Genomic DNA, 24,846 nt, shown 5'->3' with positions numbered 1-24,846 from the left:
CAGTGATCTCTATAGGCAAAGCTTTTTAATGAAATGAAGATCCTGATAATCAGTTAGTACAAAAGCAGTTTGCATAAAACCAGAATGCTTTAGGTTACTTATAAAACTGGTCAAAATGCATTATAAAATTGTTTTAGTGAATTAATGCCTTTTCTTTTTTTTTTTCCCCCCAGGAGATTTCATTATTATAGATAACAGAAGTTAACTTCAGGATGCTAAAACGGAAGCAAAGTTCAAGGGTGGAAGCCCAACCAGTTACAGATTTTGGTCCCGATGAATCTTTGTCAGACAACGCAGATATTCTGTGGATAAACAAACCAGTAGGTATCTCTTTCTGTAGTTACTAATTTTAAGTTAAATGTGACTTTTTTTGTTGAAGTAGGACTTGACAGAAGATGCCAAAATAGATATTTGTCAGAAACAAGTATTAAGCTATAGTTGCTAGTCTACCAGTTCATTATTTGCAATTAGTCCAAAACTAAATAAAAAGGGTTCTTTCGATTGTTGCAGACTGATGGGGATGATCAAGCAGTGTTTGTTAACGAGTTTGTCTACTGATTGGCAGCCATCCTTTCAATGTCTCTTGTTCCTAACATGTTTATTGAAATTAGAAGTCAATTTCATAAAAGGAGCATTTGAAAAGGATGTTTAAAGGACCATTTCATTGCTAAAGTGGTAGCCAGCAGTTGGCACTTTTGACTTTCAAATCTCACCTTTACATCACTTCTGAATATAAAAGTGTATTTTGGCTTGTTACATTTTCTGGTATCATTTAACCTACAACCTGCCCTAAGAAACAGATAGATGTAAAAGTATCTGGCAGCTTGAAACTGGGGACAGCTTCATTGAGAGTGTAATTATTGATAGAATATGCAATATTAAGAAAATGCCTTTACTTTGTGAATATGGTTATGGTGATTAAAGTATTTATTCAGCAGTCAGTGTGCATCTGGAATTTCTATATGTTGAATGATTCACATTTTTTCAGAGAAGACATTTTCACATTTCTCTTAAGTAATGTATACTTCTTTACTTTGTAAATGCAGAAAGTCAGATACTGTGTAATAATACATGTTGTTGGCATTACATTCATTTGATGGAACTATCGTCTCATTTGCGGTTTGGGTGCCAAATCTCCTCAGCTTTGCTGCTGAGTTTTAACACACAGATAATTTACAAGACAGCACCCATATATTTGTGCTAAATAATCTTAAGTAGAATGTTTATATTCACTGCTGTAACTACAAGTTCAAATGCAGAGATAAATCCTATGTTATTTGCCTGTGTTTCTCAGCACACAGTACATTTTTTTTGATGGAGTATTTTTTTACTTGTCTCACTGATGGACTAGCTGTATATTGCTTAGCATGTCTAATAGCAGTGTTTTACTGTGGCAGAGAACAGATTTTATATCTACTACATTTCAATATTTATGCTAATTTGTTTAGCTGAGACAAGGTTTGAAACAGTGTGGGTGTTAAAGGGACATAAGGGATCATCAGGTGCCTTCACTTCCAAATCACTAATTTGGGCTCAGAGTATGGAAATAAGCTGTTCGATTCAGGCCAAATATTACACTTAGGTGAGTGTACAGTGAGTATGAAAATAGGTGAGTGTTCTCAAATCTTCCTGATACGAAGGTTTGAGGTGGTGTAAAGGTGTGTGGAATTTTTCCTCACATGAAAAATTGCTATAAATACACTTCAGTGATTTTTGTTTGGAGATTTTTTTTCTTGCTGAAGTGTCTGGTTTTATAGTTCTTCATGTCTTGATAGCTGTGACCTTGCCAGCTGATTCATTACACTTGCCTGGCTTCAAGATGTTTCAACAGTGTTTTGATTTAAAAGAAAAAAAATCCACCTTAAACCCCTGTATTGATACATTCTGCACTGAGTAGCAGCCTTATTAATAAGGACTGTAGTGGGACTGAGACATAAGTAGTCATAGAAATTAACTATTCCCTTACAGTAACGGTATTTGTTTGGAACAAATGTGAATCCTGATGTTAAGAAGTAGCTTTCTGTGACATAGTCTTTTTTTATATTTATTCTTTCCATAAATGGAAAGATACTTTTAATCCCCATGCCTCTCACTCAATTTTTGGATTTGTAAACTGATTTAAATTCAGTTCATCTAAATGTGGAACTAAAATTTTCCACAGATACTTTCATTTAACGTATTCACCCAATTTATAACATTATCTAATTCCACTTACTGTGTTACACATAAATGTGACAAGTTGTCATTTGAAAAGAAATTGGATAACGAAAGCTGCAAACTAGAAATGATAGAATCTTAATTTTTAGTTTCCTGGCTCTTAATTCTTGGTTTCTCAGTTATACAACCTCCCAGATTGACAACTAATATTATATATGTATATATGTACATGTATATGTGTGTGTATATGCATAAATTAAAGTCAGGAGTGCTTATTTTTGGATGGAGATCTTTAATATGTGGATCATGATATAAAAGAAAAACACAAATGTGTGTTTACAAAAGTGGCAGAACAAGTTATGGAGGCTTAATATTTAAGCGTTTTTTTGAACATCAAAGAAAACTCACAATGTCTTGTGTTCTTCTTCAGTGGGTACACTCTTTACTACGAATCTGTGCCATCATCAGTGTTATTTCTGTTTGTATGAACACTCCAAAGACCTTCGAGCATTATCCTCCTCTCCAGTATGTGACATTTACTCTCGATACCCTGTTGATGTTTCTTTACACTGCAGAGATGATAGCAAAAATGCATATCCGTGGGATAGTTAAGGTAAGCATTTAGATAGTGCTCTGCATGTGCTTCAGAAAATGGTCTGAATATATACTGACTGTATTTGATATTTGTTTTTTAACTTTTCAGCTCTTTCTGCTATGATTGGTTTTAAGTGCAGGCAATACAATGTCGTATAAACTGAAAAGACAGGCTGACAAAGATGCAGCTTTACTGCATATTTGATCCCCCAAAATATAATGCTAACTTTCATAATAATGGTTTCCTAATAAGAAATAGTTTAATAGTGTTAATACAAAGAATAAAACGAAAAATAAGCTACATATACATTAGCAAGAGTATTTTGTAAATGTCTAGGTATCCATATATGGATTTAGAACTTTGATTTTCACTTCAGAATGCTGGATGAGTTGTTATGTGGTTACTTAATTTAAATAAGAACTTATGTCTTACTGCGAGCTAAATGAGAAAGTCATTAGCATTATCAAATTTTTTTCTTAATATAAAACATTGGTAAACAAATGCTTCTGTTATCATATGGTTACTTTTGTAGCTGGACTAATTTGTGAAAGTAGATTTGATACTGGAGAAGGTAAAACTGCAGAATTTTTCAGTAATCATTTTTTATACCCTTATTTTACTCTTTTCAATTTTCTATAAAAAGATACAAATTCAGCTTACATACAGAAAACCCATTTGCAGACCTTACTGAAAATACAGTTATGTCACTGTTGCACAGAATAGGTAATCATTGTATTATCCGTGAAAGATCTAGTGACTGCAGAGACATATGAAGTTGTACTTCCCTCTTCATTTTGTTCTGAGTTTGCAAATGGCATATTTTGTTCACTATCAAACTAAGCTATTATAGAATCATAAAATCATAGAATTGTTAGGGTTGGAAAGGACCTTAAGATAATCTAGTTCCAACCTCCCTGCCATGGGCAGGGACACCTCACAATAAACCATCTCACCCAAGGTTCTGTCCAATCTCACCTTGAACACTGCCAGGGATGGAGCATTCACAACTTCCTTGGGAAACCCATTCCAGTGCCTCACCACCCTTACAGTAAAGAACTTCTTCCTTACAGCCAACCTAAACTCTCGCTGTTTAAGTGTTAACCCATTACCCCTTGTCCTATCACTACAGTCCCTAATGAAGAGTCCCCCTCCAGCATCCTTAAAGGCTCCTTTCGGATACTGGAAGGCTGCTATGAGGTCTCCACGCAGCCTTCTCTTCTCCAGGCTGAACAGCCCCGACTTTCTCAGCCTGTCTTCATGCAGGAGGTGCTCCAGTCCCCTGATCATCCTCATGGCCCTCCTCTGGACTTGTTCCAACAGTTCCATGTCCTTTTTATGTTGACACCAGAACTGCACACAATACTCCAGGTGAGGTCTCACAAGAGCAGAGTAGAGAGGCAGGATCACCTCCTTCGACCTGCTGGTCACACTCCTTTTGATGCAGCCCAGGATATGGTTGGCTTTCTGGGCTGCGAGCACACACTGAAGCCGGCTCATGTTCACTTTCTCATTGACCAGCACCCCCAAGTTCTTCTCCACAGGGCTGCTCTGAATCTCTTCTCTGCCCAGCCTGTAGCTGTGCCTGGGATTGCTCCGACCCAGGTGTAGGACCTTGCACTTGTTATGGTTACCCTTCATGAGGTTGGCAACACAACCATGTCATCCGTCTCGATGGCATTCCTTCCCTCCAGGGTATCAACCGAACTACACAACCTGGTGTCATCGGCAAACTTGCCGAGGGTGCTCTCAATCCCACTGTCCATGTCACCATCAAAGATGTTGAACAAGACCAGTCCCAACACCAGTCCTGAGGAACACCACTCGTTACTGGTCTCCAGCTGGACATTGAGCCATTGACCACAACCCTTTGCATGTGGCCATCCATCCAGTTCTTTATCCACCGAGTGGTCCATCCATCAAATTGATGTCTCTCCAATTTAGAGACAAGGATGTTGTGTGGGACAGTGTTGAATGCTTTGCACAAGTCCAGGTAAATGACGTCAACTGCTCTACCCCTGTCCATCAGTTCTGTAGCCCCATCATAGAAGGCCACCAAATTGGTCAGGCAGGATTTCCCCTTAGTGAAGCCATGCTGGCTGTCACCAGGCACTTTGTTGATTTTCATGTGCCTTAGCATGCCTTCCAGGAGAATCTGCTCCAAGATTTTGCCAGACACAGAGGGGAGACTGACTGGTCTGTATTTTCCTGTTGTGGTTTAAGCCCAGGCTGTAAATCAGAACCACGCAGTTTACTCCCCCCCGCCCACCTTTGCTCCCAAAGGGATGGGAAGGGGAATCGAAAGAATTTAACTCCCACAGGTTGAGATAAGAAGAGTCCAGTAACCAAGGTATAACACAAATCACTACTGCTACTCCCAATAATAATAATGTTAAGCGAAATAACAAGGGAAGAGAATACAATACCACCCTCCAACCGGTATCTAGCCCCACCCTGCAGTGCACTAGTCCTTCCGGGTAACTCTCAGTTACACTGTGGGCATGACGTGCTGTGGTATGGAATACCTCTTTGGCTAGTTTGGGTCAGGTGTCTTGTCTCTGTTTCCTCCTGGCTTTCCCTTCCTCCCTGGCAGAGCATGAGACTCAGAAAGTCCTTGGTCAGACTAAACATTTGAGCAGTAACTAAAAACATTGGTGCCATCAGCACTGTTCCCAGGCTGAAAGTCAAAAAACACAGCACTGCACCAGCCACCAAGAAGGAGAAAAATGACTGCTACTGCTGAACCCAGGACAGTATCCACCTCTTATTCCATACCATTCACGTCACTCTCAGATCCCACATTTTCAATATACCATCACTCTTATCTCAGTGCGCTCTTATCTTAGTGCATGGACCAGTAGCTATAAAGCTGCTGCGTCCATCTGGTCCATGATGTCAGGCTCCCTCTCTTGTAACAGTCTTGCAGAGCAGGAGAGACTGTGTGCAGTGTTCACACTCGTGAATAATCTGGCCAATAGCATCCACCCCTCGATCGTGAGTCCATCTGTATGTTGCATCTCTGCCCTGATGGCCGGAAGTGTCATGGGCCCACCAGGCCAAAAATAATTCACTGTCCCCTTCAGCAGTTTCTGCAGCTTGTTGCTGGGGACTCCATACAGCTGCCTTCCATCTCCGATGCTTCCAAAGCACTGGAGGGGCCCAGTGGACCAGATACTTGCTCATACTGTCCCACACACCCTGCCACTCATGACTGTCCAGCCTTGGAGAAAACCTCTTGGTCCTCCTCTATCATTGTATAACTCTAGATAAGACCCAAACCCGACTCTGCTCAACTTTCTAAATCAGACAAAATGGTCATGGTTAAAGCACACTCTGTATGTGTGCCAACATGCTGATCCCCATCACAATCAGCAGGCAGGTCCCAAGGGTACCCAAAGGCCATTCAAAACCTTCAGAACTCTCAAATGATGCTGCTGTACTTGTCACTGGGGCTGGTGTAGCTGCTGTGCTTGCTGGCTCTCTTACCACCAGCTTCTCTTTTTCTGAGTCCAGATCTTCTGCCTTGCTGGAAAGTGCCGTGTGGTCTCCTGCATCCTCCACTTGTCCTGGGTGCCCAAGGCTGGACCCAGCTGAGGCTCCCAAAGGTGGTATCTTACTCTCCACATCGTCCTGGGGCTCAGGCTCACGGGGCTCGGCGGGCAGCTGCTGGAGGGTGCTCTCGGCTGCCGCAGGGCTGGACTTGGCCACGGGGCTTGGCTCTTCTGCCGCCTCCTCCCACTGCTTGGCAGCCTTCTCTTTCCCCTTCTCGACCACCCCGACCTCCTCCACTGGCAGCCGCTCCCTCCTGGCCTCCATCCCCTCTCTTGCCGCCGCTTGGTCCCCCGGGCCGCTCTTCTGGGCGCTTTGGCCACTGGTGGCTCCCGGGGCAGCTCCCCCTTGGCTCCCCACAGCTTCACGAAGATGGAAGCGAGGATGAGGGCCAGAACGGTGAAGAGCAGTGGGACTGCCAGGTACAAGTCCACAGCCACGTCCATCCTGCCCTGCTGCCGAAACCTGCCTGTGTTACAAGTAATTACCATAAAGTACAATGAGACAAAAAACTTTGCCCAAGGCCCCCAGCTGTTAAACACTAACACAGCAAATACCAGCTGCAAGTAAGGCACAACATGCTGAAACTGTGAGATCATGAGCAACAAAATTGAGAGCCAATAAATCAGCATTGTGACGAGTGACTATTAATCCGAAACAATGACTGCTTATCACAAATATGATTATACATACTCCGGTCAGATCTGTCATCGTGCACCAGCAACCAAGAAGGATAAAAAATGACTGCTGCTGCTGATCCCAGGACCTTTCTGAATTTCCAAATTCCTGATTATGTCGTCATACTTAACAAATATTAATAGTAAATATTAAAGTATCATTAATATTTAGAAAATTGCTGAAATAAGTTGATTCTAAGAAAATCTTCATCTGTTGTGTAAGGCCAAAGTAATCCTTTGTGAAGCGCTGTTTCCAGCCACTACCTGTGCTCTTTTACTCAAAGATGTCCATTAAGCAGGTGGAGTGAGGGCATAGGATGGAGAATGAGGAATTATTGGTCAGTGTGCGCACTTGAATGGTGTGGGAGTAACAAGTTACTATTACAACCAGTACAGGCTTTGCAAAGAAATGGACACTTAGATACTAATGCAGAGAGAGGGAGGGGTGGCCAACAGTGTGACTGTTTTACAAAACTTGATTTCTCAGTCTTTGTGTATGGAAATAGAACCTTCATTCACAGTTGACACCTAGGGGCTATGAAGACTATGTTGCTGCATATTTTACTGTCTTTCACTGGGTTGGTTAAATTTACAGATATGGAATGGAATGGAATAGAATAGTTGGAAGGGACCTACATTGATCATCTAGTCCAACTGCCTGACCACTTCAGAGCTGACAAAAAGTTAAAGCATGTTGTTAAAGGGTGTTGTCCAAATGCCTCTTCAACACTGACAGACCAACCCAAGTGAAATAAGGCACTGTTTAGAAAACTGTTAGCATTTATTAAAGATGTTTGTAAATGAAACATCTTTATATGAGGAAATTTATTTATAAACTGTAGTCCTAATTTATGTGCATTCATGACTTTTAGTGAACATAGGATCAATGAATGTATTGCCATATGGTTCTGCTAAACTTTACCATAAGTCAGTATTTCTGTAAAAGGCTTTGGAATGGAAATGCTAATAAACTTTTGAACCATGATTAATGCAGAATTTCAGTCCAGTGAGAAATATTTTATTAGGTAGCAAATACTCTGTTACCTGGAGTTTATTAGGAAATACATAATAAGGTGATTGCTGGAATACCTGGAGTATGAAAATTTGCAGGCAAAGTTACTTTGTTCTTTTTAATGTAGTTGATCTTAATTCTTTCATATCATGGGCACATTTTCCTGAAAGTTTCTCAGATTTTGGCATATCATCCTCTTTGGTTATTTTGTTATATGGAATGCCCCTTATTATTTGGGATCATAAAACTGGAACTTCCATGCTTAGCTTGAAATTATCTTTATTTCACTGCCTGCTACTGGTGATTTATATTTCTATAAAGAGTCTAAAAGTTTAACATGTATGCAACCATAATATACATCAGTTTTGTGAGTGAAATTATAGCCTTTTAAGAAATACATGCAATTTTTTCTCACCACAGTACCACACTGTATACCAGTGTATAAAATGTAATAAATTTAGTGCAATGATAAAACTTACTGAATTCAATTTAACACTGGTGTTTTCATGATCCTTTTCAGAATTCCACTTTCTTCAATTGATCCTAGATTTGTTTGCATGAACTTTATTTCTCAGAGTGTAAATAGAGTTCAGAGACTCTTTGGTTCTGATTTCTTTCATGTTTCAGGCTCCTTGGTCAGAAAGAGCTCTTGTTATAATCAGCTGCATCAAGGAAGCATTACATGCAGTTTACATCTGCTGCATAACTTATTGATTGGCATGCTTCTGGTAGCACCATGAATTAACTACTGTTTGTGTCTGTCAAAATAGTTCAGCTTGTAACCTGACTGACAAGACTCATGGTCCCTCAGAGTAAAAGCTTACATTTACATGCCCACTTGCATGTCACTTACAAACATGACTGTATGTGCTTGACGTAGGAAAGTGTCCAAAATGATCTCCTCATTGAAAAATGGGGGTGAATTAGGTAACTGTCAAGCTTAAGACATGTGATATTAGATGAGCATCAGACTTCTGAGAGAAGTCAGGGAGCCTAACTTGTGGCGCAAGAACTTTGCATTTCTTTTAATCAGTGTGATGCAAGAAATACCTTCTGTTTTCTAATAAGGTGTATTCTGAAGGTTATCTCACATTGGTATGAACAAGGTAAGGATACCTTACATTAAAGATGTCTTTATTGGAAGCTTTTACTTTCAGCCTTTGTGTTAGGAGATGGAATAAGGAAAGAGAGAAATATTACTGATAAATGCGGGTATTAGACACAATTGCACTTGTGGCATTCTATATAATAAAATAACCAAAGAGGATGATATGCCAAAATCTGAGAAACTTTCAGGAAAATGTGTCCATGATATGAAAGAATTAACATCAACTACACTAAAAAGAATGAAGTAACAGAGGTCTCATGTGAAATTTCAGCTTCTAGGGAACTGGAGATAAATGGATATTTTTTCACTCCATGGACAATGTGAGGGTATGTGAACTTATTTTCATTTTACCACATCCTCATTGCAGCTTCTAATCACAGTAATGATGGTATTAGAAAACCTACATTGAAATCATGTTGCGAAAAGGAGGCATGCTTTATCCTGTTTTTCAGTTAAAAGATTGTAAAATAAGAAAGTGGGAGAGTTCTCTCTCCTGTCTGTTAAAAAAAAGCCTATTTGACACTTATTTTAGTATCATCATCTGAAAATTAGAATTTTTTTTATATAGCTCAAGTAGTGCACTGAGTTTAATAGAAATGTCTTTCTTTTCACTGTGCAGTTGTGACACATGTCAGCTAACAAAGGAGATTATTGAAAGTCGGAAGTAATGGCCCTTGACATTTCCCCCATTGTTAAATCAATTACATTTCCAGCAAAACATTTGTACCAGCTGAAGTGGTTGTGAGTGGATTTGTCAGACTTTATTTCAGCAGCACTGAGCACTACTCACTAACTTCAGTACCCCTGCAAAGGGCTGAAGTGAATGGTTGCACCATTAGCTTTCAGCACTCTTCATGAATTCATGCAGGAACTGAAACAAAGCTTAATCTTCTACCAAAGCAGTTGCAGATAGATGGGAGCCATTTCCTTTGCTTCTGCCTAGTACTAAAGGCCAGATTACTGAGTTAACTTAAATCATTGGCTTTCAGTTTGTCAGGTGTTCCCAGGCAGTATTTGCCCTGTGCAGGGAGCACGTTTTCCTCCTTTTTCTGATAGGGGCTTTGTTTGCTGTAGTTGCTATCTGCTCATGAGAAGAGGATGGAGGAGAGAGCAGGCTGGTGCCTTACCTCAGCCATGTGTGCTTTATTCTGTTCATTCGGTTCTCTTCCAATATAAGGAACTTTCCACCTCTTGTGCAAGCACTGTGAGGTGGAGATGGGCTTTTTATGCTGTAATGAAAAACTCAGGTTGCCATGATCTAAAGGGGGGTCTGCAACTGTTACTGGTGGCAGTAGCTGACATCCATTTGTGTCTTCTGCTGCTTTTTATCTTTGCTTGCATGAAATAGACTTTTGGTCTTAAAATACAAACACTTTTAGTAGCATTCATCAACACTAATTTGAGGGTCTGCAACTGTCTGTAATTCATTGTGTCTAAAATAGGCTCCTCCAAAAGGTAATTTATCTGGCCTGTTTCTTTCCATTGACTGAAAGGGAAACTTTACATAGGCTGACACCCAACCTTTAGGTCTCTCACAGTCAGCAATTACTCTGACTCATTATTGTAGATTTTTTGTCAATGGACGCTACAGAAAAACTGACAACTGTATGCCAGCTTATTCTTCAACATGGCAGTTATGTCATTTATGCTTAAATGAGTTTCTTCTGTAATCATCCTAATTCAGAAGTTTGCCCTGAGTTATGGATTACAGAACTGTTGTTTTACTGTACCTCATTACAAATACCTGTTTTGCTGCCTTTTCAGTACTTTTAATATTGAACATTCCACTTTCATCTACAAGAATGGAGAAATTACGAGTTTAATCCTTCTGATGATTGAGGGAAATATGAATTGAATTGCAGTGAAACAGTGTCAGCTGGCTCACCAGCTTTTAGTATCTTTGTCAGGGGAGTTTATGCTACATTACAAACTGAAAACGGAAGGTGGAAATTGTGACATTACTGTGCTCTGTGACTTCAGATACGCTGTCTACCCATGGTGTGTAAATGAGTTAAGGATCAGGAAGCTGTGTTATTTTCAAAGGTCAGGTAGTAAAACAGAATATGTGGCTCCTGTCATCCCATGTCAGCATACTCTGGTGTGCTTGGAATGGCTGGTGGTGAAAGCTTAGTTTCGGGATGTGCAAGTCACAGACAGGAGTGAGAACTCAACCTTGAGGGCAGGGATGACCAGTGGAATTAGTGGCAGGGATGAGAAAATGACAAGATGTTTTGGCTAAACAGAGTGTAATTATGTGGAAGGAAAAAATAAAAAGAGTAAACTACTTACATGTGGTAGTCAAAAGCTCACAGAACAAACATGAAAAAAGGCCCAGTTAATTTAAGATTTGAGGATTTTGGGATTATAAAATAAACATTATTTTACATATCTATTAAAAATATAATTCTTTAGTATGTATAATTGTGTTGGAAATCTAGATGTGCAGTGCAGGTCCCATGCTATTCTGTGTTGCCAAAAAGTATTTTATTTCAAATTGTCTTAAAATTTAACCTCAAAAATACTGTGGTATTTTGGTGTTGGCAGCTGTGATTGTCTTAAGTATTATTTCATAGCAAACAGCATTAATATCCATTATTTGAATAAGACATTCAGTCTGCAGAAGTTGATTCTTCTGTCTCACCTTTTTCCTGTGTTTGTCAGCTGCTGGTTTGCTAAGTGCATGTGTCCATCACAAGGACATTTGTTCCCGGCCTCCTGGAATCATGCTGCTAGTGAAGTGCTCCTATGCTGCTTCCAGTCACAGGAAATTTAAAAAAAATTAAAACTGATTATCATGAGGAAAACAAATACGAAGTTCCCTGCAGCAGAGTGCTGCCTGTGGGCCAATGAAGGTTAGAGACCATGGTGCTGGAATATACGTACCTGTTTCTATGGTTACTTGTGCCTGGTTTTGTTGGAGCATTTATTACAGGAAACTAATGACTCATATTACACAGTGGGGCTTTTTTCACCACTTTTGCATTAAAGTATTAGAAAATCAAAGGCATTTCAGTTACTTAGTGAACTTACACAGGCAGTATTTCTAAAAGAAAAATGGTAATTTTTCTAAACAGTCAGTGGGTTATGGAAATTTTCAGTGAAAAATGGTTTTTGGGCATGGACTGAAGTATGTGTCCATATAAGACTTAGTGACTTACCATGGTAAGTGAAATCTAATTTTAAAGTTACCAAAAAGAAAAAATCTATGGCATACTGACTTTCATAATTAATTTATAAATTTCTCTTTCAATATACAGACCACTTAGATGAAGAAAACTTTTTGGTAGTGTTATTTTTTTCTCTTTCTAATAGCACTTTCAATGATTACTTTAGAGGTTGGTTGCTTTTTTTTTTCATGAAAGTAGCTATTATTGAGAGATGTTTTTAATGTATTGCTTTGTGTCAGGGTAAAATGACATATAATGGGATAGCAGTGAAATCAACATATTGGATAACATGTATTCAGATAGGAGGAGAGGGAACTTCATCCCTAACGTGCCTTTTTGTGTTGAAATTTGCATTTTCAGGGAAGTCTGCTGTAATTAAACAGCATTGATACTTTATTCTATTTTATGTTATGCTATGTTATTTTATTTCATTTTAATGCCCATGTTGTCATCTCTCTTAATTTGAGAGAATAAAACAGGACATCAAGATGAAAAATCCTACTGATATCCAAATCCCTGTGGAAAGGAATAAGAACATTTCTATGCAGCTGTATTTTCATGAAAATGACAAAATATTTGTGGGAATGTTAAGGCAGTAAGATGAACGTAAAATTTCATTTCAGAGTATTGTGTTCTCCATCACTAATATAAATACTGCTTTGTTACAGCTATCCTAAGATTGTTGATTTGATAAACTTTTCTTAGTTTCTGTAGTATGAAATGGATTCTCCAGCTTTTAATAATGCTAATTACCAAATGATAAAATCCTCTTTCTGAAAAGTGCCTCCTTCTTATCTATTCCAACTTTAATCATTGTGGCTTTTTTCGGTTGAAGGAGAGCTGTTACTGACAATCATAAATCTGAGTTTTGTCATGTTAGATGAAACTGTTTGCATGTCAAATTTCCCTGTTCAATCTCCAGGCAATATTTGATGCCTTGGGGTGAAAGCTTTCACCTTGAAACATTTGGATCCAGATCTTCCCAATCCAGCCGCCATAAACACTGGATTTGGTGGATGAAGCACAGCAGTGTTTAACACACATAACCTAAAGGCTGCAGAATACTTCCATCATGAGCAGATGTCCATGCATGTGGAACTAGATGTAGAACTGGAATCTACCTCAAGGAACTGTCACCTTGAGGAGATTGGCTTGGATTGCACACAACTAGAGAAGAGTCTGGGTTGGAAAGGACCCATGGAGATGGTCTGGACCAACCTCTTGCTCAAAGCAGGGCTTTAATTTGGTTATCCAGGGTCCTGTCAATCTGCGTCTTGAGTATTTCCAGCAAGGGAGATGCTAGCACTTCTCCGGGCAACATGTCCCAATGTTTAACTGTTCTCACAGTGAAGACTTTTTTCCTGCACACTTCCTGGAAACAGTGAGTGCTCTTCCAGGTAGGGGAATCCTATTAATCCTCCTCATGATTATCCATTTTCAGATTTGCTGAACCGTTAAACATCCAAGGGAGCCAAGTTAGCTAGTAAGGCATTACTTGCAACACTGAATACAGATGGCTAATGAGCAGATAGAGAGGGAAATGAAATTCAAGCTTCCAGTAGTAACCCATAAAATTTCTCTGCAGGGCATCCTGGCACCCAACTGCAGCAATAAAGCAGTGTATCGAGAAAGCAGCAGTGTCATACATCAGCAAAGCTCCCTTCCCCACATGTTCTTTAGCCATACCTGCTGTTGGGTATTGATAAGAAGGTACTGGCATCTGCCCTCTATTGACTATATGATAAGGCTGTGCCTGCCATCTCTGAATAGTGGACAATCTGAATTTCTTGCCACTCAGATGAACTGAGATGCTCTACAGTGATTGAGCTGCTGTGGGAAGTGTGTTCAGGCATTCTTTTCTGTTGCTTTGTGGACCTGGTCATTCCCTTTGATACTTTTTTGTACTCAGGGGAGGGAGTGTTGTGTAATATTTTCATGTTTGTTTCTGGTTTGTTTTTAAATTTTCTTTAAGTTTTGGTTTAAAACACTATCTTTAAACTCTCCCATTCCCAGCCTTTCTCCTTATTTTACAACAAACATTGTTACAAGTGATAGGGCAAGAGGAAATGGCCTCAAGTTACACACAGAGAGAGAGGGGAGGAGAATAGGAGGAGAGTAGATTGGATATTAGAAAAAACTTCATCCCCAAAAGGGTTGTCAAACATTGGAACAGGCTGCCCAGGGAAGTGGTGGAGTCACCATCCCTTAACATATTTAAAGGACTTGTAGACATGGTGCTTGGGAACATGGTTTAGTGGTAGACTTGGCAATGTGAGGTTAACATTGGACTTGATGACCTTAAAGGTTTTTTCCAACTTAAATAATTTTACAAACAAGATCCTTGTTTGCCTGTTTAAAAGTCTTAATTCTTACTTCATGGCCAGGTTTGTTTCTTCCTTTAGGCTTTTTGGTGTGGGCTTTTTTTTTTGTTTGGTTGGGTTTTTTCTCCTGTTGGAAACAATGAATGAGATGGTGAATACTGTAAAAGCCTCCTATTATAATGTGGAACATGAAATAACAAAGTTTGTTGAAATTAATTACATAAATTAACAAAAATCTAGTGTGCCTTGATAACACATTTGAGACCGTTCTTTAATGAATGAAATAGCCCTCCATCTTCATTGATGATTCCCAAAATAAATGTAAAATCACAACAAAATCACTTAAAAAGATTTTTTTTATTATTATTGCAGATGATGAAGTAGTGATTTTGTAGAGATCATAGCTTTTTTGTAATGATAGATTGGAACTGTGTGTTGTGTGTCTGTAGCATTCATGACATCACCCTCTAATCCAAAGGACCAACAAGAGCTGTGTTTCACTGTTTTAATTTAGAAATAGTTCCTTTGTTTTCTGTGCTGTAATAGCAAGTGATTTTTCCATTTTTTTTCTGGCATAGAATACAATATTACTATAAATACTACATTGCAGGTTATGACCAAGATAAATTGTGCACTGGGTGACATGATCGGAAGCATCTGATGATGGAGCAGTTAAGTGCAATGCATGAGTAGTTGCAAATTGAACCTGTTTAACTCAGTGGTGATAAAGTGAGATAACACCCACTATAACCATTTAAACTTCACACAGCAGTTCTGTTGACTGTTACAAATCAGCTGCTGTTATGTGAATATATTTTAAGTAACTTCCCTCACTGTGAATGAAGACACTTGATGAGAAAATAAGACGTACAGAGATGAGGTGCTGTATGTGGTCCCCCCTCTTATTCTTCTTTTCTCCCAAATACTGACTTTACAAAATAAAATAAAAGTTGTTTCAATTTCAAGTGCTACTATCACTGTTGCAGAGGGCTAACTTGGAGGTGACCATCCATTTTAAATTATGCCAGTTTTAATTTGGTTATTAACATAGTCTTAGTTATTAACATAGTTATAGTTATTATAATAGTTATAACATAGTTATAGTTATTAACATAGTCTTAGCTATGTTAATAGCTAAGCAATCCACAGTTTCCTTAGTTTCCTGCATGGATCATCATTTTACATTTACAGAAGTACTTTCAGTTAAGAGATGGCTAGGATATGATGCTTGAGCCATGGCTTGTGTATATGGCTGTGAGCCATAGAAGATGGGTCAAACTTAAACAGGGGAGATACAGGCTAGGTCTAAGGAAAAAGTTCTTCATTATGAGGGCAGTGAAGTGCTAGCACAGGTTGCCTGGAGAAGCTGTGGATGTGTCCCTGGCATCCACAGAACACTGTCCTAGCAGTGTTCAAGGCCAGGTTGGATGGGTCTTTGAGCAGCCTGGTCTAGTGGAAGATGTCCCTGCCCATGCAGGAGGGTTGGAACTAAACGAGCTTACTGTCCTTTCCAACCGACCCATTCTAGGATCGGTTTTTAGTGTGTGTTTTGCATCACACAGAGTAAAAGATGGACTAGTGTAGTAGGTAGTATGGTTGAGAGTCATCTGTTGGTCCGAGGTCCCACTTCAGCCTGTCCCCAAGAAGCTGAGAAATTTCAAATCTCAGAAGAAGGAAGAAAGGAGCTAATGTTTGATGCATGAGCACATTTGAGAAGTATTTTTATACTGGGGGGATGGGAGAATTCAGAACAGAAGTCAGAGGCAGCTTTTCTTCTTGATTAGGCTGTATCTCTTCATTCTCTTTTCTGTGTAAGGAAAATGTTGACGGTATTTGACAGTTGAGGGCTGGGTTATCCACATCATTCTGCTACTGAACAGACCCATAAACTGCATGGTTTTAATGAAATAGGGAAGGTTTAAAGTTGAGCGAGAAACATACGTGTACATGTGACTGGATAGAAGATACATAGCCTGTCAGTGTGTGTATGTATATCTGCATCTGCAGGACAGAGAAAGAGGTTAGGCAATCCCTTCAGCTCTTGTTTCATTTTCTGTCCCACTCCCACCTACGAGCCCTGTGGTGGTTGTGTGAATTAAGGGAGTGGGGAAGGGAGGGTGGGTCTTATTTCCCTAACTCAGCTGTGCCTTCTTATAGCCTGCTCTTTTTGTGTTATAATAACCATAGCGTAGGGGGGAAAAATCGTACTCCCGAATTCTGATTCCCTGTATTCTCTCTGTTTCCTCCTGTGCATTTATGCTGCTCCAAAAATGCCAGTAAATGTCAGCCTCCACCCCTAAATGCTTATTTGTGGTGCTGCGGGAAAGAGCCCACAGGGTGATCTGAAAAATCTGCTGGAGCTGTTGATATGCTTTATCTACCAAACCACACGAGGCATTCAGTGACCATGCTAGAATAGCAAAGTAGCTGGTACTGAATTTGCTGTCTCCTTGTGTTTGTACCATCTTTCAGCTCTCTTGTTTGTCAGAGACTGAGGCAAAGTGGGAGACTAAGGTTCTCCTAATGGCAGACCCAAGTCTCTAGAACTCCTTTCCAGAGCAGATGATGATATATTTAATTACTCAGGGCAAATGTCATATCACTTCTTTTGTTTAGTTTTTCCACAGAGGCATCTGGAAAGAGGTGGGAGGGAAGAATTCAGAGAACAGGTTGTAGTCACAGCTGAGACAGAAAAAAACATTTCTGAAGGCAAGCAGGGAGGCAGAGGAGGCTTTCTACTTGCAGGGGTATTTGCTCTTCATTCTGAGTATTCCTGAGATGCTAAGAGATAAGCAGGGCAGAAGTGACCTAGGAGGTGACTGTGTTGTCATCCAGCCAAGATGCCTACCTTACTAATGAGATACTGAAATGGCCTAACAAAATTAGTAGACATAATAAATCTTCTAGCAGATTGCTTTATGCAATTTGGAGGTTGATTTTGTAGAGTATTTTGTTTTCAGCAAGGTTGATAAGAGAGTATGCTTTTATTAAAACATTTAGTCTGGCTTGCCTTCCATTCTAATGTAATTTAAACTGTTACTGTTCTCATGGAGTGACTATCTCAGGCATTATTACTTCTGTCTGTGGTTCTGACTGTATTTTGTATTGGATCACATTTCCAGTGAGTTAGGTCTTCCAAAATTGTGGGTTTTTTTCTGTGAACTTGTGTAATGACTTTTTAGGGCACCTAATACTGGTAATGGTGTTTTATCTTTAATGTCCTGCTTACAATTGAGAAAGTGTATCTTTGGGAATCTCAGTGCGGTTATTGGGGTATCAGTATTGCCTGTCAAAATGAAAATGAAGAAATGAGCTAATACATTGTACTCACCCTATGTAATGGTGCTAAAATTAGGCAAAATCTGGTGAAATAAGCAGAGTGTAGGGAGAAGGGAGGAGATGTATTTGTTGGTCCTATTTTTGAGGAGACAAAGAGACATTAATGCCCAAGGAAGTTGTGAATGCTCCATCTCTGGCGGTGTTCAAGTCCAGGTTGGACAGAACCTTAGGTGAGATGGTTTAGTGTGAGGTGTCCCTTCCCATGGCAGGGGGGTTGGAACTGGATGATCTTAAGGTCCTTTCCAACCCTAACTATTCTATGATTCTATAGACTGTAAGTCATGTTGCTGGAGAAGTTTTCAGGTCTTGCTGTGCACATTAGAGAATCCATTGTCTACTGTAGGGAGTAGGGAGTCAGCAACTTTAACGACATTAAGAGGTTTGGATTAGTCTCAGCATAGGGTTTCTAGTCTGTAGTACTAATTCATCTTTTTCAAATGTTTAGATCACATTTCAAAGACTTATAAACCATAATGTAAATGGTATGGGATAGTGCATTCTCAAAAAATTACTGAAACAAAACTCATCAATAATTCTCGAATTTCAGCAGATACGATGAAAAAAAGGCAAGGGATTTACATATTGCAATACTTCAGGTATTTAGCCGGTTTAGCTAAAATGTCATCAGATGTACTTAAATTTCATGTATCTGTATTTGTTTCCAAGTCTAAGAAAGGCTGCCATTGGCCATGAGTCTGTAATTTCAGCCCAAGGCTTTTTCCAAATGTGAATGAAACTCACTGTTCACTGCTGTTAATATTGAGTGCTAGCCGGTGTTTAGTCAGAATTAGATTTTTTTCATGAAGTAGCACTAGATGTCAGTATCAAGGTTTGTACCAAAAAGTATATTCCAATTTTTGCACTAAGCAGGATGTGATCCTGCCTTAAAATTGCTTCCCACAGCAAATAACATCTCATGGGCCAATACACAGTATAAATGCATTAATGATTCCCTGCCAAATCCACTGCCAGCCAAATAACAGATATGAAGAGGATTTGCTCCCTAGATGCAAAGCAGAAAGGGCCAGTTTCTCCCCTAAAATGAGTAGTTTTTACAGATGTCATTAAGGTGCCCTAAGTTTCTATGGGTGATCCACTGGAAGCCTCCCTGACCAGGACGATACAGCTGTGGAAGCTGGCCTGATGTGACTATGAGAGAAGTGAGGTGGTGGAGCTGTCTGATTGCTGAGAACACTGGAAAGGCTCAGGACATCTTCCTTTGTCGGGAGAAAACAGCAGAGCTGCTTCAATCATGCCACACCTATTGTGGAGAGAAAAAGCAATTTCTAAAAAAAGATTTGGCTTTTAGTGAGTACTTGACGGGTTATTCAGAGGAGGGTGAATACAGGAATTCCTGCACAAGTTCATGCTCAGATCTGTACAGCACAACTCAGGGAAAACTTTTGCTTTAGACAAAGAGTGCTTGAGAGAAGAAAAGTAAGTTTCAAAGGGTTCTTCAGCAACAGAAAGCCCAATCACCATCTTTGTTCAAAGCCACAATTGAAGGACTCAAGTTGCATGTTGTTACAAATCTCATATGAGATTTGTTCACCAAGAGGGAACAGAGAGAGGAGAGAGGGGGGCGTTGATAGCAAATCTCTTCAGATAAACAATGTATATCTATCTGCTTCATGTTTACTGAACGTAACCACCGGAACAGCTGTGTTTGTTCAGCCTTAAGTAGAGTTACTGATTAGCTCAGACTTTACTTGGGGAGCTGTCTACTTTCTTCAGGAAGGACGGGTTAAAAATAGGATGTAAAGGTTCCTGCTCTGTTGTTTCCCTGATTTGCAGTCTTCCTCCTCCTAATTCTTGGATTGAGAACTTTAATATCCTTACATGTTGCAAAATCTTCTGTCTGAAAATAATATTGAAGTTCTCTTTCCTTTATTTCTGAGTTGAAAATCACTTACTGTATTTTCATTATATCCTTAGTTTATCCACTTCTGACTGAAAGAATTTTTGCAGCTGAAATAAAGCTTTTTTTAAAAAAAATCATATTTTGTCTCTATTTACACAATATATCTTGCTGTCACCTACTGCAAGGAATGATAAATCAATTTTAGGGTAGTGTATGTCATTGAAAATATTAGATTTAAACAAAGCATCCTGTCTGTGCTTTTAGAATCAATGAAAATGCTGAGACATGTGAAAACAAGTACAGGTTGTCTGAAATAACTATCACCAAGATAAGAAACTGTGTATCCAGCCAAGAACCGTATAACGGACCAAAGTCTCGTAATGTCTTCAAGGTTCTTGAGATGCAACAATAATTTTTTCCCCAAAGTGGATGTCAAACACTGTAGTTTGTATCTCAAGGAATGCTAAACAAAGAAAAGGAACCAGAGAATGTTTTAAGGGAGGGGAGGGATATGTTCAGTCTGTTAGGAGAAATCTCATTTAGAAAGGGGTGTTTATGTGCCCTAAGGTACACTACCATTTACTCACACAGAAGATGTGTTTGTACATTTCCAGCATATTCTAGTCTGCATGCTAGGCTTTTGGAGTCTTTCAAAAGTGGCATTTTAAAAGTAGTACAAAGAAGATTTCTCCTTCTTCCAAGAACTTTTGTTTATGATATTTGTAAATCATGACAGTAAACCAGCAACAATTAATCTCTTAGCTTTTCTCTCTCTTGTAGGGTGATAGCTCCTATGTAAAAGATCGTTGGTGTGTGTTTGATGGATTCATGGTCTTTTGTCTTTGGGTGTCACTGGTTTTACAGGTAATTATTCACTAGCCTTTCTCAATGAATAGTTCTTTAATTGTGAAAAATACATGGTGCAACCAAGTAATTACAAGTTGCAGAAATATAGCTTCTGCAGTACATGGGTCAGATTGTTTAAAAAAACCTGTGCTGAATTCAATAGTTCCATAATTGCACATTGCAGTATATCTACATTTGTGTTAAATTTATCTTGATTAATTTTTCTTACTGAGAAGTTAAACATTAATCTGAAGCCTGTTACCATAAACCCTCTGCATAGTGAAAAGGAGAGAGAAGGATCTCCAGAGAGCCATTTATCTCTTAGCTCCATATGAAAGTTGTACTCATCTTTCATCGAGCCTGGTAGGATGCCTTGGTGACTAGTGACTAGCTTAGGCAATTAAAGAGAGAATGATTCCTGTGTTAGATATTTGCTATGCTGTCAATATATTGATATGGTGAGGGAAAGGGTTTCATGGAATATGATCCACACCTAACAAAACTTTTTCCAAAAGTCAAGTTAAAGCACAATGGAAAAAATAATAATAAATACATTTGGAAATAATTCGATACATTTTCATAAGGAAGGGAACTCGGACACGTTGCAAAAATGTGTAGGTAGAGGTTGAATTGTGTACTGCAAACCAATCAGTTCTTAACAATAGCCAGTTTTTTGGGTAAGAACAGATTGAAGGCTCTGAGACTGGGCCTGCAGTAGTGTAAGAACTGTAAAAGTTCTGTAGCAATTGCTGCTAGGCGTTACTTATCCACTTCTGACAAACTTAAGACACGTAATTTTCTACTTTATACACAGGGGAAACTTTGGTACATCATGTACACATGCAGAGTGACAGTTATCATTACAGATAAGCACTGTCAGACATGCCAGGTTTCCCCTCCATTTTCTTAGTACTTTGAACAAACGTTAAATTAAGTAGTTATTGTCAGAGTGAGAGACAGGGATTAAAACCAAGACATTTTTGCCCAATCGTTGAGCTAAATAGTCTTCATGGAGTGCTTAACCTGTCAGTGTATTAAGGAGGTAGTTCCCTGTTCTGTGGCTTGGCTTAAATTTGTGTTGTGAGTAAGCGGAGTTTAGGAGAAAAACATGCACAATTTTCTCACACACTTGGAATTAAATGGAGCATTTATAAACACATGCAACTTACAAGGTGATCTGTGTAAAACGTACGTATACTTTTATATCATAATAAAATCTTAGTGGTGTGCCACACAGATACTGATTTTCATCTTTGAAAATGTAAATCACTCACTTTTATCAATGTTGTGGGAAATGTGTGGGGTAGGACTAGCACAGTATCAGGCAGCTGACAACCTTCTGCTGTCTTCTTGAGTTGTTTGAGACAGAAGCGTTATGAACATGGGCAGAGTATAGTTTTAGAATTTCATTAGGATAACTTAGAAAGGCATTAAAAGTTATCTTAAGTCTTTAAAAAAAACATGGTTAATATGAACTGTAAAATAAACCAAGAGAAGTTTGAAAATGAAAATAAGTTTCACAGTTTTAAAAGTTCAGTAAATGAATACAGGAAAACACAGGGTCATCAAGAAAAACTCCCAATTCTTTTGTTTGTAGGTGTTTGAAATTGCTGAAATAGTTGACCAGATGTCACCATGGGGCATGTTACGCATTCCACGACCACTCATTATGATTCGAGCATTCCGGATATATTTTCGTTTTGAGCTGCCAAGAACTAGGATAACAAATATCTTGAAGTAAGTAAGGCTCTTATCTAAATAAAAGCAGAAAATTTTAGATTTAACTTAGAAGACTGACTATGCAGCTTAGAAAATGACCCTTCATGCTTAGTGGGTGTTTTCTTCCTGAGTTTTAGTTCTGGCCAAAAAATTCTGCTGTTACTCTAAGGAATCATCAAGTTTCCTAGAAAAAGATCAAATATTTAAAGAAATCCTAAAGCTTGTTGCTAATAACTGTAGCCAGCACTTTTCAGCCAATGGGAATAAATTCTGTTCCATTAATATGGACACTTAGTAATCAAGGTGGACGCTCCTAGTAGGGTAAATAAAGTACACGAGCATGTGCCCCAACCATTAGAGTTACGAGTGTACATTTATTGGTATATGTACAGAGACGCTTACATGCAAGCAAATACACCTAAATATGTTTGGTACAGCATGTAATAGCAGAAGCCATGTAGTGGTAACGTGAAAGTTCTTTGGTCTGTATTTTGTATCAGCTTAACTTCATCATCACGTTTTGTCTGTAGAAGTCATTAGATACTATTTTACAAAAGCTAGACTTTATGACTTTTATTTATTTATTTTTTTTATGACTTCTATTTATTTATTTTTTTTCTTCCACCCTTTTGGTTTACAGCTGATTTAGTTACCCTAACTTAGGGGTTTAAAAGAAATCATGGCTCCCCATTCAATCTCTGCACTGAGTTAGAGGTCAGGTTTAAGGACAAGTTTTCTGCAGGATGAAATATTACTTTGTGTGATCATATTGTGTATTTTGGAGCTTTTCAGAGGAGGCTTCATGTTGCCCGTGCATTCAGTGTCATATTTATCTTTTTGCCAGGCGTTCTGGAGAGCAAATCTGGAGTGTTTCAATTTTCCTTCTGTTCTTTCTCCTCCTGTATGGGATCCTGGGAGTGCAGATGTTTGGAACTTTTACGTACCATTGTGTGACTGATGACACACAGCCAGGGTGAGTTAGCCTGTACAGGCATGACAAGGGGCTGTTCTTTCATTGCGTATGTATAACTGTAGTCAATGGGTGTAAAATGGGGTTAATAGATTAAGATTAGTTCACAAAAATGCCCTAGATAAACTGGGGAAACAAAAATATTAGGAATTACAAAAAGTACAAATTTTGACTGCAACAGAGAGATTATGAATTGTGGCATTTGGCTGCAGTCTGAGTTAGGGAGTGAGTGACTGTATATGTGTGTGTTCGGGGGGAGAAAGCAGGAGAGCAGAGGAGGCTTTAAGAGGAGTATTGCCACTTGTGGCTGATTCAGGACGCTGAGGATGCATCAACTTTCCTTGTATCCTCCCGTCTTTTCCCAGGAAGTCTGGGTGTGGCAGCAGATCTAAAGTATAGGGAAGAACTATCCCTAGAATCTCATGCCTTTTCTGGATTAAGAGGTTGCTGGGACCTGATGCTCAGATTTAAAAAGCCTTTTTACCCAGTCTTTGGAAAATACTTGATTAATGTTTTACACCAGTGATGGAATATACATAGAATCAAAGAATCACAGAATGGTTTGGGTTGGAAAGGACCTTAAGATCATCTAATTCCAACCTCCCTGCCATGGGCAAGGATGCCTCACACTAGACTGTGTTGCCCAAGACTCAGTCCAACCTGGCCTTAAACATTGCTAGGGATGGAGCATTCATTACTTCCTTGGGCAACCTGTTCCAGTGCCTCACCACCCTTAAAGAACTTCCTCCTTATATCCAACCTAAATCTCCCCTGTTTGTCTGAACCCATTAGCCCTTGTTCTGTCGCTGTAATCCCTGATGAAGGGTCCCTCTCCAGCAGCCTTGTAAGCTCCCTTCAGATACTGGAAGGCTGCTATGAGGTCTCCATGTAGCATTCTCTTCTCCAGGCTAAACAGCCCCAATTTTCTTAGCCTATCTTCATATGGAAGGTGCTCCAGCTCCCTGATCATCCTTGTGGCCCTCCTCTGGACTTGCTCCAAAAGTTCCATGGCCTTCTTAAGTTGGGACCAAGTGAGGTCTCAAGAGAGCAGAGGGTTACATAGTACAGGGATATATCAGGTTTTTGATTCAGCACATATTTAAACACAAGATCAACTCCAAATGCAGTATAGCCTTTTGTCACTGGGATGGCTCATAAAATCACAGATAAGTATATGCTTACATGTCCCGTTAAATTGAGGGCTTGACTTTATGCTCAGCCATAAAGCATTGTGAGAGTCTTTTGCATCTGTTTCTTCGTTTTGTCCCTGTTTCTTTGGATAGGGAAGTTGTAGCCTTTGCTTTAGTCAAAATTGAATCCTTTTATTCCTATTGAATTTGTCAGAAGATAAAATAAATAGACATTATAAGAAAGCAGAACACCACTTAATCTGTTACTGTGCTGAATAAAGTCTGATTATCGCAAAACTCTGTGTTAAAGATTTTTTCTAAACTAGGGCCTATAAGCTATCAAATACAAAATGAGGTTATTTAAAGTGCCAGATACAAAAAAAGGTTACAAAATTATT

At 39.1% G+C, this 24,846-nt stretch overlaps 1 protein-coding gene across 1 annotated transcript in view; it reads left to right on the top strand.

Moving 5' to 3' along the window:
- The window catches only part of NALCN (sodium leak channel, non-selective), a 232,873-nt gene that overhangs the window by 9,011 nt on the left and 199,016 nt on the right, over positions 1 to 24,846 (top strand). Inside the window, exons 2-6 of the mRNA XM_057402107.1 lie at positions 174 to 320; positions 2,588 to 2,770; positions 20,564 to 20,647; positions 22,227 to 22,366; positions 23,193 to 23,321. Of these exons, the coding sequence (XP_057258090.1) occupies positions 213 to 320; positions 2,588 to 2,770; positions 20,564 to 20,647; positions 22,227 to 22,366; positions 23,193 to 23,321 (644 nt within the window). The 5' untranslated portion in view covers positions 174 to 212. The remainder of the gene's footprint in view (positions 1 to 173; positions 321 to 2,587; positions 2,771 to 20,563; positions 20,648 to 22,226; positions 22,367 to 23,192; positions 23,322 to 24,846) is intronic.

Source organism: Pezoporus wallicus, unplaced genomic scaffold, assembly GCF_028554395.1.
Source record: "Pezoporus wallicus isolate ANWC-B61680 ecotype Strahan unplaced genomic scaffold, APGP_CSIRO_Pwel_v1 contig_6520, whole genome shotgun sequence".
NCBI classification, from domain to species: domain Eukaryota; kingdom Metazoa; phylum Chordata; class Aves; order Psittaciformes; family Psittacidae; genus Pezoporus; species Pezoporus wallicus.
Note: the sequence above shows the minus strand (reverse complement) of the source record. Positions and strands in the feature narration are given on the sequence as shown.